The sequence below is a fragment of the Athene cunicularia genome (genome assembly GCF_003259725.1).
Source record: "Athene cunicularia isolate RWA chromosome 5 unlocalized genomic scaffold, athCun1 chr5_part1, whole genome shotgun sequence".
Taxonomy (NCBI): Eukaryota; Metazoa; Chordata; class Aves; order Strigiformes; family Strigidae; genus Athene; species Athene cunicularia.
This window is the reverse complement of record NW_020799101.1, coordinates 4448608-4465209: the sequence shown is the minus strand read 5'-3', so window position 1 is coordinate 4465209 and position 16602 is coordinate 4448608. Positions and strand designations below refer to the sequence as shown.

Here is a 16602-nt window from a genome sequence, read left to right as displayed (position 1 = left end):
CACTCAGGTAATTTGTACCAACAGATCTCGTACCTGTGGTAGCAGAAGATCCTGTCAGCAGGGAATACCCAGCAGAAACCTAGCGCTGCTCACGCATGAGAAAGGCTGTCTGGGAAGGGATGAGAGCTGATTTTTTTTTTTTTTTTTTGGACTCACTTGGATGAGAGGACAGCTTGGGAAGAGGCATTTGCTCAAACAGGGAATGTTTTCTTTTTTGGCTTATCTTAATAAATGCGTGTGTTCTTAGTGAATCAACAAAGGGCAAGTGCCTCATCTGGCTGGTGTACTCAAACTCACACCCTCCCACTCAGTGCCACCTTTGAATATATCTTCCCCAATATAATGTTCTCCTATTTCCCCTTCACATTTGCCCTCTCTTTGGGCACGGGACCAAGATTCCTTATGTACAAGGATACCAGAGCCAGCAGCATCACACCAAGATATAATTTGGCTCTGAGACTATAAAAATGACAGGATGTCCCCTTCACCAATCCTGTGTTACCTTGGCGGCAGCAAGATCTCAGGCATCTTCTAGTCTCATGCCAGCATTTTTGCTGTAAAGAGACGGACAATAAAAGTCTTAAGCTTGCCCTCAGCCTCCAGCTTGCCAGGTCAAAGATCTCCTGAAAAATTAAGGAATTTCTGTGAAGGCTGAAGATCACACAGAGATATTACTTGCCAAAACCACCAGGGTGGAGACTTCCCATTCCTCCTTATGCGAGGTCATAGCCAGCCACACAGAGAAAAGTCTCTGTTGCACCCTGGTACTGGGTTCATCTGTCACCCCAAATTCCCCTTTCTTGCTGCACTTCCCCACTCAGGTTATCCCTCGGGCTGATGGTACTCTTTGCCCGTGTGAAGCGTTAAATGCCTCTAAGGTGCTGATAAATCAATTAAGTTTTGCGGGCTGTTCATTTCTAATGTGCTAAAACCATCAGAAAAATATCCACAAACCTGAAATTATCTAATTTTGCAACTGTGCTGGTGGAGAAAAACAGCCTGTCAGATTTAGTAGAGCTATTCCCTTCTCTCCCAGTATTTTCTAGAGACCTTTATTCCTTCCCCTAAGTTGAAGGACGTGAAGTTTCGGATGGCTCTGAAAAAGTTGTATAACAACACAGCCAGTGCTCAGATTGATTTTTCTTGACTAAATTTGCTTGATCTTTTTTTCTGGGGGGGGGGGCTTTGGATATCAATTAAAAGAACAATACTCTTTTGTCTTGTGTGTTGCTCCCCTCCAAAATAATGAACTGTTTAATACACTAGAGGCAATTTCAAATTATCTAGTTTAATGAGGAAGGTTGTGACAGAAGATTTATTACCCTTTCTGATCTGCTAATGTATTTTCCCAACCATCCCAGCAGAACCAATCACCGTATTTTCATTATACACTCTATTTTCAGGGGTTCATTAGTTGTAGACTAAAAATAACAGCGAAGGTCTCAGTCTGAGAGCTAATCCAATTTTTTTTAATTGGAAACAAAATTTGATTAGACAACTTTCTAATCATAACAGCATCAAGCATCAAGGCCTTTACTGAGTGTTTTGTCCAAATTGAAACTTCATGTGACTACACATAAAGACCTGACCTAGAAATACAATCACATAACTGCTACGAAGGACAAACCCAGCCTTTTTCTTAAACAAAGAAACCCACATTGGCACAAGCAATGGACTGTAGTCCATTGCAATTGATGCGCATTAACAAAAAAAGGTCTGGCGATGAACCCGTTCAACTGAGTCAAACTCAAGAGATACTCTGAGATAGTGACTGAATATGAGACTTAAGAAGTAACTAAGATATTTTTTCGCTCCTAAAAATGAAAAAGTAAGGAGAATAAGATGGAAGAGCTGGCCAACAGGGCCTCCTACCTCAAAGCTGGATTCCAATCTTTCTTAAATTGGTACTTTCCAGCAATGTCTTTGTGCTGTTGGATTGCAGTACATGACATGAGCCCGCTGGTTTTCCTGCTGCATCATTTTGATATGCAGGAGCCACGAGCATAATGAGGAAGACAGGGAGACAAACAGTTTTGGATTTTGCAGGGCATGCCCTTTGCAAAAAGGCATCGCTACCACGTGGGAATGTGGAAATGTGCTGCCCCGTGAGGCTCCCGTCCTCATATCTCTGCACTGGTGGGGTGAAGAGGGTTCACAAGGGCCAGCTTTAGCAGGGGGACACTAGCTTTGGCCCTCTACAGTGGCCAGACAGCCTTAATGGGCTAATGAGCCTGCTATGACTTTTAATTATGCTGTGGCCACCACGGGAGCTGTGCTCTCTGATCCAGATGTCCCTCTGACTGGTCCCAAACACATGCCGTTTGAGGGATTCTCCCCAGCAATACCGTAACGAGAGGACCCACAAGAGGACATCCTTGGGGCACTTGGCAGACTTTTCTAACCCTGCCAGATCCCCGGAGGAAGGTGTTTGTAATGACCTGCCTGCAGGGAGGCTGGGCTGAGGACACGTTTTGGCCAGCTAACGCATCACTCTGATACCCAGGGGATTTTTAAAATGGATGTAGGGAAGAGGGAAGTTATTGCAACTCACGTCAGCCCCAGGCTATAGATTTTAGATGCATAAATTATATATTTACATTCAAAACTCTATTATTCATAGAGTTGAGTAAACAAATATTGATTTTTACACTGTAGCACAGATGAGTATTTCTAATGATGCAGACAGAGGCTCATCTTCCATCCTTGGTAACTCTGACCTCATTGGTGCTTCCTGACAGTCGTATTTAACAAGGACGATCAAGTTTAAAACCAGTTAGCTGCTGCTGTGTGCAATGGAAATCAATGTGCATTTCTTTCTGAATGGACAACTTCTCCACCCACACCACGTCACGTGTGACTTGTCTGACGGCTGTTTTAGATGCTGAACCAGACAGATGCAGACTGAAAGCAAGCGAGGAAAAGGATGGCATGAAACCATCCTCTCCCACCTTAGGGGAGGAGGCAAAGACATACTGGCTGTGTGAATATAGCAGAAGAAGTAAGCTTCAGTGCATTAAAAAAGTGATACTGCTGCAGAGCTCCCATTAAACCTTTTGAGAAAGGTCCTACTATCAGCATGTGAGCTTGTGTCAAGATTTCTCTCTATTAAATATTTCTCTCTATTAAATGTATGATACTACCACGCACATTTAGGGGTGGCAGAAGAAATCCTTTAACTGCGTTTTCCAGTAGTCCGTTATTTCAGAGGTTAACCAAAATCACTTACTTCATAGCTAACTTTGCTATATTGAATCAATGTACAAGTTCCTTATTGGATTTTTATTGCAGATAAAATTGACAGAGAAAATCACTAGGATATACTTAAAAATGGGAAGGAAATGTACGTTTACAATAAAAAGGTCTCTGAAGGTCTCTTGTTTCATAGGAAGGAAGCTGTCTTTATATTGCATGAACTATAAAAAATGATTAAAACCGAAGAGAGACAGGAAGCTGATAATTTGATTTATCATCTTAATGGCTATGATTCATGAATAAATAATATAATGGTTTATGTCTCTCTTGTAAAAGAAGTAGAGAAGAGCAATTTGTCTAATAAATGACTTCAAAAATTACAGCTGAGTCTTGTTTGCCACATTTGTTCTATTTAAAAAGAATGAGCGAGTATCTTATTTCTTATTACTTACTAGGACATTTGTTGTATTATTTATAAGAGTCAAAAACCTTAACTAAAAGCCACTCATCTCTGACCACAGTCTCCCATTAGCTTTAAATTCAGGAAAGAGAAAGGGATTGATCACTAGATCAATAAATCTAACCTTAGAGCTGACTAAAAGCTTCCTTTAACCTCCTTCCTCCAGCATCCTTTTTCAAAATTAAAGTATCCCCCTTTTTAATTATTTAAGAGCATGTCAATTTAACAGTAAGGCCATGTATGACTGCATCATACAAGGATTTCTTCTTTATATTGGAAACACACCAGCATCTTTAAAAGGAAAGCATTTAAATTATGATCAGTTATTTTTTTTAAGTTGGATACGCTACTATAGATACACATACCCTGTTCCAAATGTGCCCTGGATTTCATCAAGACAAGTGCTGAGAATAGGAAAATCGAGAAGAAATGTGTACTCCCAATTATCGAACACACAAACTACCCCAAATCCATCAATGATTCTGATGGAGCTGAAGTCGCTCTGTATTGACAGCACTGGGCCAACAACCAACATTACTATAGAGCTGCAAAGAGTCACTTCAGGCAAAAGCAAACTCCAGAGAACATCATTAACTAAGAGAGTGTTTAATTTTTTTTAAGCCATCCTGTAAAAATACCCTGTCTATGTAGTTTGCCCACCATGCATCATGAGCCTGACCATTTTTCTCCCCCTTATATCAGAATAATTTATCAAAAGCAGATCTTTTTTCTTACCAGAAGCTGTTCACGCTGATTAAATACGGTGTTTCTATTGTCCTCCTATGGAAGCGCCTTCAAAACGATACAAACCACATCACATCCACACAACTCCTGATGCAAAGCTGGCTGGGTGCCCCAAAACAAGGGGGCTGTGGCCAGGGTCACCTCTGGATTATACCCTCACTCAACCACTGACCTGCTGCGTGGTCCTGGCCACGTGTTTTTCCACACATCTCAGTACCTTTCCTTGTTTCACATTTAATCTTCTTCCTGAAGAACTTGGGATCTCTGTCTTGCAAGAGAAAATGGAAGTTCTTACCCTCTTTCTAATTTTTTAGAGAGCTTCAACACTGAACTTTGAGGCTTGGTTATCTCTGAATCATACTTCAGATGCAAGGTGTTAATCACAGAATCATTTTGGTTGGAAAAGACCTTGAAGATCATCTAGTCAACCACTAACCTAACACTGTTATAAAGTATAACTGGAGTGAGAGGCTTTGGTAAGACTGTTAATGACAGCAGCGGGAGAAAAGCTTTAGGATGACAATTCTTGGCATATTGTTAAACCAGTTAATTTCTACAAGGCTTATTAAAAGAGAAAAAAGGGTACATGGATTTAAGCAAAATAGACCTTTGAGCTTATGTTTCTGTATTGGGTTTGTGTGGCAAGGTTTTGGTGGCAGGGGGGTTACAGGGGTGGCTTCTGTGAGAAGCTGCTAGAAGGTTCCCCCATGTCTGACGGAGCCAAAGCCAGGTGGCTCCAAGATGGACCCACCGCTGGCCAAGGCCGAGCCCATCAGTGATGGTGGTGGCGCCTCTGGGATAACGTATTTAAGAAGAGAAAAAGTCGCTGCACAACAGCAACTGCAGCCGGAGAGAGGAGTGAGAATATGTGAGAGCAGCAGCTCTGCGGACACCCAGGGCCGTGCAGGAGGAGGGCAGGAGATGCTCCAGGCCCGGCGCAGAGGTTCCCCTGCAGCCCTGGGGCAGCCCATGGGGAGGCAGCTGTGCCTGCACCCAGGGAGCCCACGGGGGAGCAGATTCCACCTGCAGCCCGGGGGGACCCCACGCCAGAGCAGGGGGATGTGACCCCCTGGGAAGCCCACGCTGGAGCAGGCTCCTGGCAGGAGCTGCGGCCCCATGGAGAGAGGAGCCCACGCTGGGGCAGGTTTGCTGGCAGGACTTGTGACCCCACAGGGGACCCACGCTGGGGCAGGGGAGGGGTGTGAGGAGTCCTCCCCCTGAGGAGGAAGGAGCAGCAGAGACAACGGGATGAACTGACCACAGCCCCATTGCCCGTCCCCCTGCACCGCTCAGGGGAGGAGACAGAGAAATCGGGAGTGAAGTTGGGCCTGGGAAGAAGGGAGGGGTGGGGGGGAGGTGTTTTGAAGATTTAATTTTATTTCTCATTATCCTACTCTGATTTGATTGGTAATGAATTACATTTGATTAGTAATGAATTAAATTAATTTTTCACCAAGCAGAATTTGTTTTGCCCATGATAGTAATTAGTGAATGATCTCTCCCTGTCCTTATCTTGACCCACAAGCCTTTTGTTATCTTTCCTCTCCCCTGTCCAGCTGAGGAGCGGAGTGATAGAGCGGCTTTGGTGGGCACCTGGCATCCAGCCAGGGTCAACCCACCAGAGTTTCATAAAAAAAGTATACTTCATGAAATGGATCTTTCTCTCCAGACGGCACATGTACACACAACTCTCTGCCATTAGGTACAAATGTCACACAGGTAGAAATGATCTGGACAAATAAAACAAGAAAAAAATAGGGTGAACTTCCACAAAAAAACATTCATCAATATTTTCTACATATAATGTTTCTTAAATAAATGCAATTAACTGCCCCTCAGTCCAAAGGCACTATTTTTATGTGCTGCATCTTCTTCCCACAACTGCTATATTATATAGGTCTCCTAAAATTGGAGTGCTCAAGACATTTTTGGGGTAAGTGATGCATTGACAAATGTCAAAACAATGTAGGCTGCATACAGAACACTGAAAACATTGTGTTGGGGAACTATACCCCAAAAAGGTTCTTTCATGGCCTTTCATTTTGAAAGAACAAATCTTTGCTGATTTTGAAAGAGATGGTGGCCTTCGCTAACTTCCAAAGAAAGACAACTTTTGGTCAAAATCTACTTTTTGTGGTCTTGTGATAAAAATAATGCTAAACTCTAAAATTATGAGCTTTTTGCCCTAATTAAGAGTTTCTGAAAGAGGATTTTATTCCAGCAGACTGCAAGTATCTGTGACGCCAGTCTGTGAAGCCAAATTTTGAACCAGAGACTATTATTTCATTCTGCAGCCACACAAGTCACAGGCCACCATTCCACCATGACAGGCACAGCGTAAAAGAGCCGAGCAAAGATGATCCCTGCTGCTCGCTCACTTTGTATTTGGAAAATGGCAGTGACAGATAGAGGGAAAAATAGATTTACTAGTATGAAGCTGTCCTTGATAAAATACAGTTTATGCAAAATACAGCTGAATGGAAGCAGCACAAGGAAAAAAAGGGTAATTTTTCTGACATCAGTCATACAATTACATTTGCATTTGGAGGAGGGAGAATCTCAGCTGGTATAAGCTGTTATAAGCGTATCAATAAAGCCACGCTGATTTATAGCAGCTGAGAGTTTGTCCTGTAGCATATTCATCCATGTGCGATGTGATAGATTGGTGTGTTAGCATTTTCTCCCTGGAGACTTTGGTTCAAAACCTATTTAAAACACAGCGAAAACAAACGGGCTGGTCTCTAAGCAGATGTCCCTGGAAATCTGTTTACATCATCACAGTGACAGCAGTTTAGTGGAAAGGGTTTTCTCTGCTCGGGGTGGGGGGCAAGCGCACAGCAGCAGGTCCCCAGTGGATCTGCACAGCAAAGCTTCCTTGGTAACCCCCAAGTATCCAGCTTGCAGGACAGATTTGATGTCTACAAACCCATAGGACACTGTACAAGGTGAAATTAAAAGATTTAAATAGAAACATTGCTTAGTCTTAGTCTACAATCTGAGGGCAAGACTCTACAGCACTGTGCTCTGCCGCTCCTAGCCTGCACGCAAACCCCACCTCATGCACCCAACACAGGTAACTGCTGATTTTTGGTAAGATCTTTCACATGCATGAAATTAAACACAGTTGTAATCCTGCAGGCTCGGGGTCACAGTTTCAAAAGCATTTCAAGAAGGTACAAAAGCTCCCTGTGATCAAAGGAGAGGAAACAGCGCTGAGGTTGTTGTTACATCATCTCACATACTTTTGGCCGAGTAGTTCTGGGCCCAGTTTTGCCAGAGGAGATAAAGCACACACAAGCAAAGACAACTGCAGGTCACTCCTGCACCTCCTGGAGCTGCACCCCGAGGCCAGGCTGGAAAGCAACGGAGTTTCTTGCCTGAACCCAGATCCACCGAGTCTCACTGGGATTTCACCAATAATTCAGCAGCAGATCTGCCTATCCATGTAATGTAAGTAATGCTTTTAGGAGCATTATCCACGCATGGTTTTCCCGTACATGGAATTTGGCAGGAAGCCATTCGACCAAATGCTTCACATTGCAAGAAAAATCTGCAGACTTTTTTTTTTAAAGTGTACTTATTAAAAACAACCCTCCTACCAAGAAAGTAAGAAAGTTATTCATCATCACCTCAAGATCAACCATGCAAGATCAGATAGTTTAATATGCAGATTTTTAAGGAAATATCATCCTTCTCACCCTTCCACTCCATGCCTTATCATTTCAGAAGCAGCAGCTCCCATAGTGAAAACTGGGTATTTTATATAATGAAATACTAACATAAAAACAGAGTTATCAAGTCCAAGTCCCATCCATCATAAGTAACTGTATCATTATCCCTTCCAGACACTGATCAAATCCGTTTATGAGTAGTTTGCTTTTTACTGCTATTATACAAAATGAAAAGCTGTTCCAGAGCCTCGTTGCTCTGACAATGATGAGCCTTCCTCTTTTCCAGGCAAAATCTTTTCACGACTGGTTTATATCTGTTTTTCCTATACTGAGTGTTGTCCTTAACGTGAATTGTTTCCCCTCCCTGGTGTTTAGTCCCCTGATGTATTTATAGAAAGATCATATCCCTTTCAAACTTCATTTTGCTAGGAATAGTCATGTTAGAAATAGACTGATGAATTTACTATTTTAAATACGGACGGACATACATACACACTCTCAGAGGCTAGAGCACTCATTTTAAAAGAAATGCAGAAAATACAGATGAGTCAATCTTTAGTTAACGGTGCATTATTTCAAACATGTCAGCAACAAATGTAAATACAATATAAAAGACAGATCAAGTTTAAAACTGATTTTTAGGGGTTTTAGGTCTAAAGACTATCCATCTATAGAAATACCAGAAAGTCTACCTGAAATTCCATAAAAGTCTAGTCTGGGAACAGTACCAAAAGCCCACAATGAGTATCATTTCTAAAAAAGAGAGGTGGGAGGACTCAAAGTACATTTGGATTAAAAAGCCTTAGACAGGGGCAAGTTTGGGTTTGGGTGGCAAATAATCTGCAGGGAAAAAAAAAGAAACACCATTAAATTGCTATTAAAAAAAAAACCCAAAAACAAACTAGAAGGAAGAAAGATTGAACATAACATTTGTCTGTTTAGAGACAATTTCATCCGTTCATAAAAATATTTTCTAGCTTTGCTGCTCTGGTACATCAATTCTGAGTACTCTAACTTTTGACTTATAATGATATTCCTTCAGATACAGCTTCACCGATGGAGGAATGGGAAGGGCATCAATGCCATCATAAGTTGTACAGTTGCAAATAACCGTTCTACATATATGTTGAAGAGAAAAAGGAAAAGTCCTGTTTAGTGGAGTGGATAAAAGTGGTTCAAAGAACATACAGGAACTTGGATCTTTGTAGTGCTCTAAGAGTCCTGTGATGTCCGGAGAGTGGAAGACACAAGGATCATGGGCATCAAAGCTGAAGTTGTGATTCCACTGCTCTATCCGCGCGTGGAGGGAACGACTGTAGCGCCTGAAGCTCACAGAAAACAAATAGTCTTCCTGGGCAGAATCTCGTAACAAAAAGGTTCCCTCTGGCTTTCCTTCTAGCAGCGCCTCAGCTGCATATTTATCCATGACTCCCCAGTAGCAGGGATTGTTATTGATCTGGAGGAGGTCTGGGACTAGGCAGTGGACGTAATCGATCTGCGTATGGTACTTCGGAGGTGTTTCCATCCGTAGCAGCTCGTCATCCGTTTCCCATTTGGGCTTGTTTCTTTTTCTAGAACTTGTGCACAGTGTTATAACTTCATCGTCGGAGTCCATATCACTCTCATCTTTGCTGCTCCTTCCCACCTTACCTGTGACCGACTCAGACCTCGAATCACCCCTAGAGGAACCGCTGTCGGTAAAGTCACAGGACTGGGAGGGAGAGTCCGTTCCCCTGTTGGCAATCTCATCGTCTCGCAGCTGATCCTCCCTTTCCTCCTGCTGAGATAAATCAGCAATTATCCAGTCTTCTGCTTTTGGATTTATAGGGGCTGTATGTCTTTTGATCAAGTGCCACCGAAAAGCTAGCTCCGAGCGTGGAGGGAAAGGACACTTATCTAGCATTAACTCACTGATATGAATTTTCCTTTTGGATGGCAGTCCTGAGGCATGCCGACTGCTACAATTCTTGATGGGAAAGCACTGACCCACAGCATCTTGCAGCTTCTGTTTGAGAGACCGTCCTAAAAACCTGTGACCGCACGAACGGTCTAGATCCAACTCGATAGATGAGCAGCTATACTTCCTCTCTTGGTTCCTTAAATTAGTCCCTGACCTTCCTGCAGCACTTGCTGTTTCAGCGTCAGAACAATGCTCACTTTTTTTTGACCAGGAGAGCTTCTTTCCACTCCAGACGTAACCATCCTTTCTGTCCGCGCTTCTGCTCCGGCTGCTTTTGGGTCTCACATCTGCATTTTTAAGATTACTGTCCTTATTTTCTGCCATTTTGACAGCTTTGTTTCACGAGTTGCCAGAAATCTCACTGTGTTTCTTGTAGGGTTTTTCTACACAAGGAAGCTTCCTCGAGGCACTTTCTGGAAATATCTAAGGAAAAAGAAAACACAGCTAAATTAATAGTTATGCACGCACGATGTAGGTGTACACTGGACAACAGCAACAATTACTTGCCGACCATGTAAAAAAACTACGATCAAGCTGAATTCACTAGTACACCCCACAAATCCCATCCTGATCCCAGGCAAAGCTCTCTTAACCCTTCCTTGGGAAAAGCATGCTCCAGAATAAACCATTTTAGGTGTTTCTAGAGCATCCATTCTGAATACGCAATTGTGCTAGGGTCCGTTTTAAAAGGAAGCACTTCATGTGGCAGGTGATACTGTTTTAGCTGTTTGTTGAGTAATTTCTGCATCTCTTCCAAATAACCTTTCAAGAAGGAACAAGCCAGAACAGAAACAACTAGGTCAGAGTACAAAGAACTACTGTACCTAGATGATGTGCCTGTTTGATACTAATCCCCAGGGTGGGATGCTAGACATCTTATTCTTAACTGACACTTTTGGGTCACTTTCTAGATTAAAAAAAAATAAATTATTATATCAGTCACAGATTCCATCAATTTCTGAAAGCTGTTTTCCTCTGCCTTTTCAAACGGAGCTAGAAAACACTGAGCCCCTAAGGGATTGAAATATCTGGGGCTTTACATACTGAAAAGGATTAAAACAAATCCAGTCCCTTCCTAAAAGCAATTTTAAAAGGCCGTGAAAGATGGAACTGCTTATTACTCATTAGAGAAGAAAGTTTACATTATTAAAATCAGTGTTGCTTTGAGACCTACAGTTGCTGATTTCATTCTCTTTTGTTTCCAAAAGTGTATTGAATTTTCAAATAGATAAGAGGTTTCCCTTTGAGTGTTGTGCTTTGAAAAAGAAAAAAAAAATCCTCTTTTGATTAATCAGTTGAAAGTAGAGCAGAATTTTTTCAAGGTACATAGATAGCAATGTGTTATGTATGCTGTGGTCTCCTGAGGCATGGCAGAATGTAGAAATATCTCCCATCACGTACCATGATGTTTTTGCACCAAAACGATGCACAGTTCCTCTATTCCACTGGGTTTTTTTGGCTGTGGATTTTCTGTTGTGTCGTTTGTTTGGTTTGGGGTTTTGTTTTTTGGTTGTTTTTTTTTTTAATTTAAACTAATTGACATGGTAAATACGAAGCAGGAAAAGAAAAGGGCATCCACTTCCTCTCTCCATTCAATCCATTCTCATCATCAGGATTAGCCAGCATGACACAACCTCTCTGCGATCCCCCGGGGCTGTGCAGGCTGAGTTTTAGCCTCTGCTTTCAGTAAAAGAATAAGACTGCTGTGCCAAAAGGCTTACATGCAATCTGTGGGCCAAATACATCCCAGATGTAACTTTCACCCAGGAATTTTTGACATTGCATTCCTTATTTATAATCCACAAACCTGAGAGCTGTGGGGGAAAGGAAAAAAGAAGGGAAAGGGAGGAGATGCAGAAATGTAGAACGGGGATAAAAATAGGTTAAATATTGCAAGTATGTTGAAAAATCTGGCATTAGAGCAATCTAGATGAATAGTACCTCACTGGTACCAAGTAGAATCACAGAACAGGGTCCATATTATAGCAACTACAAATCAAAGATTAAAATAAAGATGTTTTTTTCCTCTCTCAGGGTTTTGCAAACCACTTTTCAGTAAAAACATTGCAGGCTGCACTGCAGAGAGGAGAAAGGCAACCTTTGTGTATGAGACCCAAACCACCTTTATTCAGAACAAGATTCACTGACTGCTTTTGTAACACTGATACATTCAATTCAAAGACAACTAGAGTGGAGCACCGAATTTTCTCCACAATTAAAAAAGAGGAAAAAAAAAAGCAATCTCATTTATCCTGGTGATAATCTGGAATAACTGCTAAAGATAAAAAGCTATTCTAGATTAATCCTGTTTTAAAATACATTAACTTTCTATATATGGGATTTTTAATTGGACGGAGAGATATCATTGAGGTTGCAAAGTCAAGTACTTAAAAATTAGGATATGACAGTTTGTAATTGCTTTTGAAACCTTCAATTATCTCATGCTGCACATCCAGCCCATATAAGGAATAAGAACACGCTTATTCTTATAATAAAAGCCAGAATATGGGCTTTTAATTAAAAACTGCAAAATGTACAAAACCCAGAAGTACTGAAAAGGCCCATTATCTCCTAATTTCAGCCTTGCAACTGAAATAATTTCAGTGTTTTACGTCATTTCTAGGTTGCTGTTGTATTTAACTATAAAGCCACCTTCTATTTTGTACCTTCCTTCTGTCATGAATCACCAGTGGTACCTGAACCCTGAAATTTAAACTGGAGAAACAGCACGTGATGCTGTAAGACATGCACCATTAGCCAGCAACAGAGAGAGCTGTTTCCCTGGGGTTTGAGGGCTGCTGGAACCCAGGCGCCAATTCTGCCACGTCAGAGCAGTAATTGCTAATCAGACACAACACCAGACCCATGGAATAAAGGAAGAAAAAGGAATGCCGTCCTAGTAAAGCCAGGTTTGAACGTGACCTTGTGAAAGAAGAGTAAAGGATGGTTCAGGGGTCAGCTTGCGACTCAGGAGACAAAACCTCAGTCACCAAATGTGTTACAAACGTCCCTGTGCTTGTGGACAAGCTGCCTTCTGAAACACACATCAGCCACAGCATCGTTAGGTGCCCAAATCCCATTGTCTGGCATTACCATAAGGGGCCACGCCTTCATGCCCTTCCAAATCCATGATTCACAGCCCACCGATAAAACGGGGACCAAAGATAATCTGGGTGTTGGAAATAAACATATGTTGTCATAAAGGGCAGGGAGGCGTTCAGTGCTGTATTACCTCTTAAGGCTATCCACATAACCCAGCTATTCCTTGTGCTGCGAACGTCCAAGGGAAGTGCCGTGGACTGAACATCCATTAACGGCTGGAACACAACCGAAAGAGCAGGAGGGGGGGCCAAGGATAAACGAGAGGGAAGACGGAGTGTGCTTTTCCCTACAGGGCAAGGTTAAATGGAGAAGTCCAGCACTGTGCAGCTTACACGCATCAGTTCTGAGATCTTTTTGGTAGATATAATTAAGTCTCCTGCCTACAAAAGCCGCCTTCTATGCAGGGATACCTTAGGCATCGCAGAAGCAGGGAGATTTGACAAAACCCTTGCACTTGAAACTCATCCTCTGAGCAAATGGCAAAGATAAAGCAACATGCAGGGATAAGCAGAGTTCACTTCGGGCCACGGGATCCAGCTTGTAGTTCAAGGTTATTCAACACTGTCACAGCTTACAGTCCCCGAGGACAAGCAGAGAGATGGGTGGTTTTTGTTGTTGTTTTTACAATGTGCACAGCTCCCTCCTTCAGGAGCACGTCTCTCGCCAAGCTGTGGAGGGGGGGGTGCAGATGGCTGCCCAAGATGCTTTTTCTTTCAAGCGCTGATGCCTCAACACTAAAACCCCAAGCTCAAACTAAAAGCAATATCTAGTAGCTATTTGCAGGCAATAACAATATTACCTCCTAGCCAGAGGTACGCTGTAATCAACAACTGTGATAAGACAGTTACAGCCTCACCATATGTCTAATTAAATCAGTGGCAAATACCGAATAACTCCAAGAAGAGAATCAAAACTGTAAGTACAGACAGACCTTTTTTTATTTTATTTATTCAATAAATACTGAACTGCTTTAACTCGGTATTTGTGTCCTGAGCTGCTAGATCCTTGCCTCTAGCCTGGTACCTCTATGTCCTCTTCATCAAGCTGCTTCCCTTTTGGTGTAAGGAAGCAGCAGAACCGTATGTAATGTCAGCAGAGCACTGCCTGAAGCAGACATGCCCACCCTCCTGCTGCCAGCGTGGGCTCAGGGGAGCCACGGCGTGGTCTGGCCACCTCCTGAAAACCTCTGAGGATGGAGGTCCCACCACCTCTTTGGTGCTCCCACGCTGCACAACCCTTCAAGTGAAGGAAGTACTTTGCAAGTTTTTTTGTCGAAGTACACAAAAGCCAAAGCATAGCTGTGTTATGCCTCGAATTAAACAAGAAAAGGAGATTCACACAAGTAACAATAAATCCATTTTGGAATTGTTATAGAAGCTGATGTTGTTCTAGAGCTGATAAATACCTGAGAGAGAAGAGCAAGTTGTAATAAACTGTCGTACTTTTCCTTTTTTCTTTCAACTTACATAAAAGTTATTTAAAAAAATTCTCACCGGTTACACGCTGTTTTCATTAATTTCGCCCAATTAGATTTTGGCCACAAGACCGCATTTTAAAACCTGACCATCCACTGAAGTTGAGCTGTTACTGACTTATTTTGGAAAAGAGCCCAACCTATTAAGGATAACATTAAGTCCCAATTCCTCTGTCTTAACTTATTTTTCTTCAGTTTTGACTGTTTATTTTGATTTATGATACTGTTCAAGAATACCTAAACTAGATTCCAGAGACCCTTCCAGCAAATTAAAGCAATAATCACACACACGCAGAAGAAAGCGCCTGTCTAAAGATACCGATTATAACTTAGAATGCTTCTTACTTGGAAATACTCTTGATTCACCCTGGGTCTGTATACCCCCAGAATTGGAGGAGAGGGGGAACATGCGGCCATGCCCACCTAACCCCCAAACTGGGGCTATTTTATTTATATCCAAGAGGTAAAAGTTATCTGGAAGCAGGTGCCAAAGGTGAGGGCTGCTCTTTTCTACTGCTTTAATGAAACTCTGCTTATGTGCTGAAGGAGAGACGCACGCAGCGCTCGGCAGACCGCAGCAGCACTAAATCAGTAAAAGCTTTATGGTCCATGACCAACACGTCGTGCTCCACCCAGAAACCGATGAGGAGAGCAGCACGATTCCGGGCTCCCGCCCTGCCGCTCCGCTTGCAGCCGCTTACACCTATTAATCAAGTCAGCAGCAGGTTGAGTTCCCGACCGGATTTAAAGAATAACTTTGCATTTGATGCCGTGTCACTTCGGACATGACAAAGCCACAGGGCCTGCAGTCCCTTGGCCAAATGACTATGGGATCCCCCCACCCCCCAAAACCTCTCCCCAGTTTTCCCATGCCGCTCAAAGTTATCCCAGCAGGCAGCACCTCCAGACAATTAGTTTAGTTGTTATATAGAATTGAACTTAAACGGGATTTTGCATTATAAAATATTTTAGGTGCAGTTTGCATGAAAGTTTCTGCAAATTAAAATAATAAAGAAAAATAAAATACAGTTGACATACATTTGCCTCCGTCCCAGGCAGTGGCTTGCAGGAAGGCTGCTGTAAGAATAGCTTGGTCTTCCCACTCATCTGATAAGCGGTTCAGCTCGAATCATTTTACTAGCACACATTATCCTCACCAGAAATCACGATTTACTGAAATATGTCAGGATACACCCATGGAAAACATGTCTCTACACAGCTTCCACGAGGTTTAATAATGAAATCTGGGCTTTTAAAGAAGCGTGCCTGCTTTGTAATCCTATCACTTACTCATTCATGAAAGTACCAACAGTGTGACTGTTATAGAGATTCTGACCACATTTCCAACATAAATAAATCACTCTGCTCACCCCAATCACTGATAATTCTGCTGCCGAGCAAAACTGAAGATAAAGGGTTTTGCCTGGGAGTAATTTTTCTTAGAAGCAGGAATAAATTGGGCCGGATCATTAAAGCTGCATCAAGGGAAAATAGAGAACTCTGGGTTTTGGTTTGCCTTTTTTTTTTTTTTCTCCTTATTTCAGGTACATCAAGCTCCAACAATTTTTGTCCTTCGAGAAATAAACCACGCCGCTTTTTCTCCCTATTTTTCAGCACGCGAAAGCTTAATGATTTTTGCAGCGCGATCGCTACCTGCTTCACTACGATCGCTGTCAACTCCATCAAAGCGCACGCATCGGGGTGGCTATAATTACAGAGTAATTCCATAATTACCGTAACGATCGCCAAATGGGTTTGATCCGAGTAAAGGCGAGAGCACTCCCCAGCCTCCCTGCAACACTTTGCTGCGATGGGGATTTTGGCTAAGCGAGGGCACTGCCCCTCGTTTGGGCTTTCCTTGCCATTGCGGTGCCTCTGAGGGGCTGCCATTAAAGAGATGTACCTGAATACACACAGCGAACGCATACGCACTTTATACATTAGGATCTATACATCGGGCATGCCCCCACCCGCAGTTTTTTCGCAGGAAACGGGGGCA

General features: G+C 42.6%; 1 protein-coding gene across 1 annotated transcript in view; it reads right to left on the bottom strand.

Moving 5' to 3' along the window:
• Positions 1-8571: 8571 nt before the first annotated feature.
• The window catches only part of SOCS4 (suppressor of cytokine signaling 4), an 8164-nt gene continuing 133 nt past the window's right edge, over positions 8572-16602 (bottom strand). Inside the window, exon 2 of the mRNA XM_026849684.1 lies at positions 8572-10450. Within this exon, the coding sequence (XP_026705485.1) occupies positions 9041-10351 (1311 nt within the window). The 5' untranslated portion in view covers positions 10352-10450 and the 3' untranslated portion in view covers positions 8572-9040. The remainder of the gene's footprint in view (positions 10451-16602) is intronic.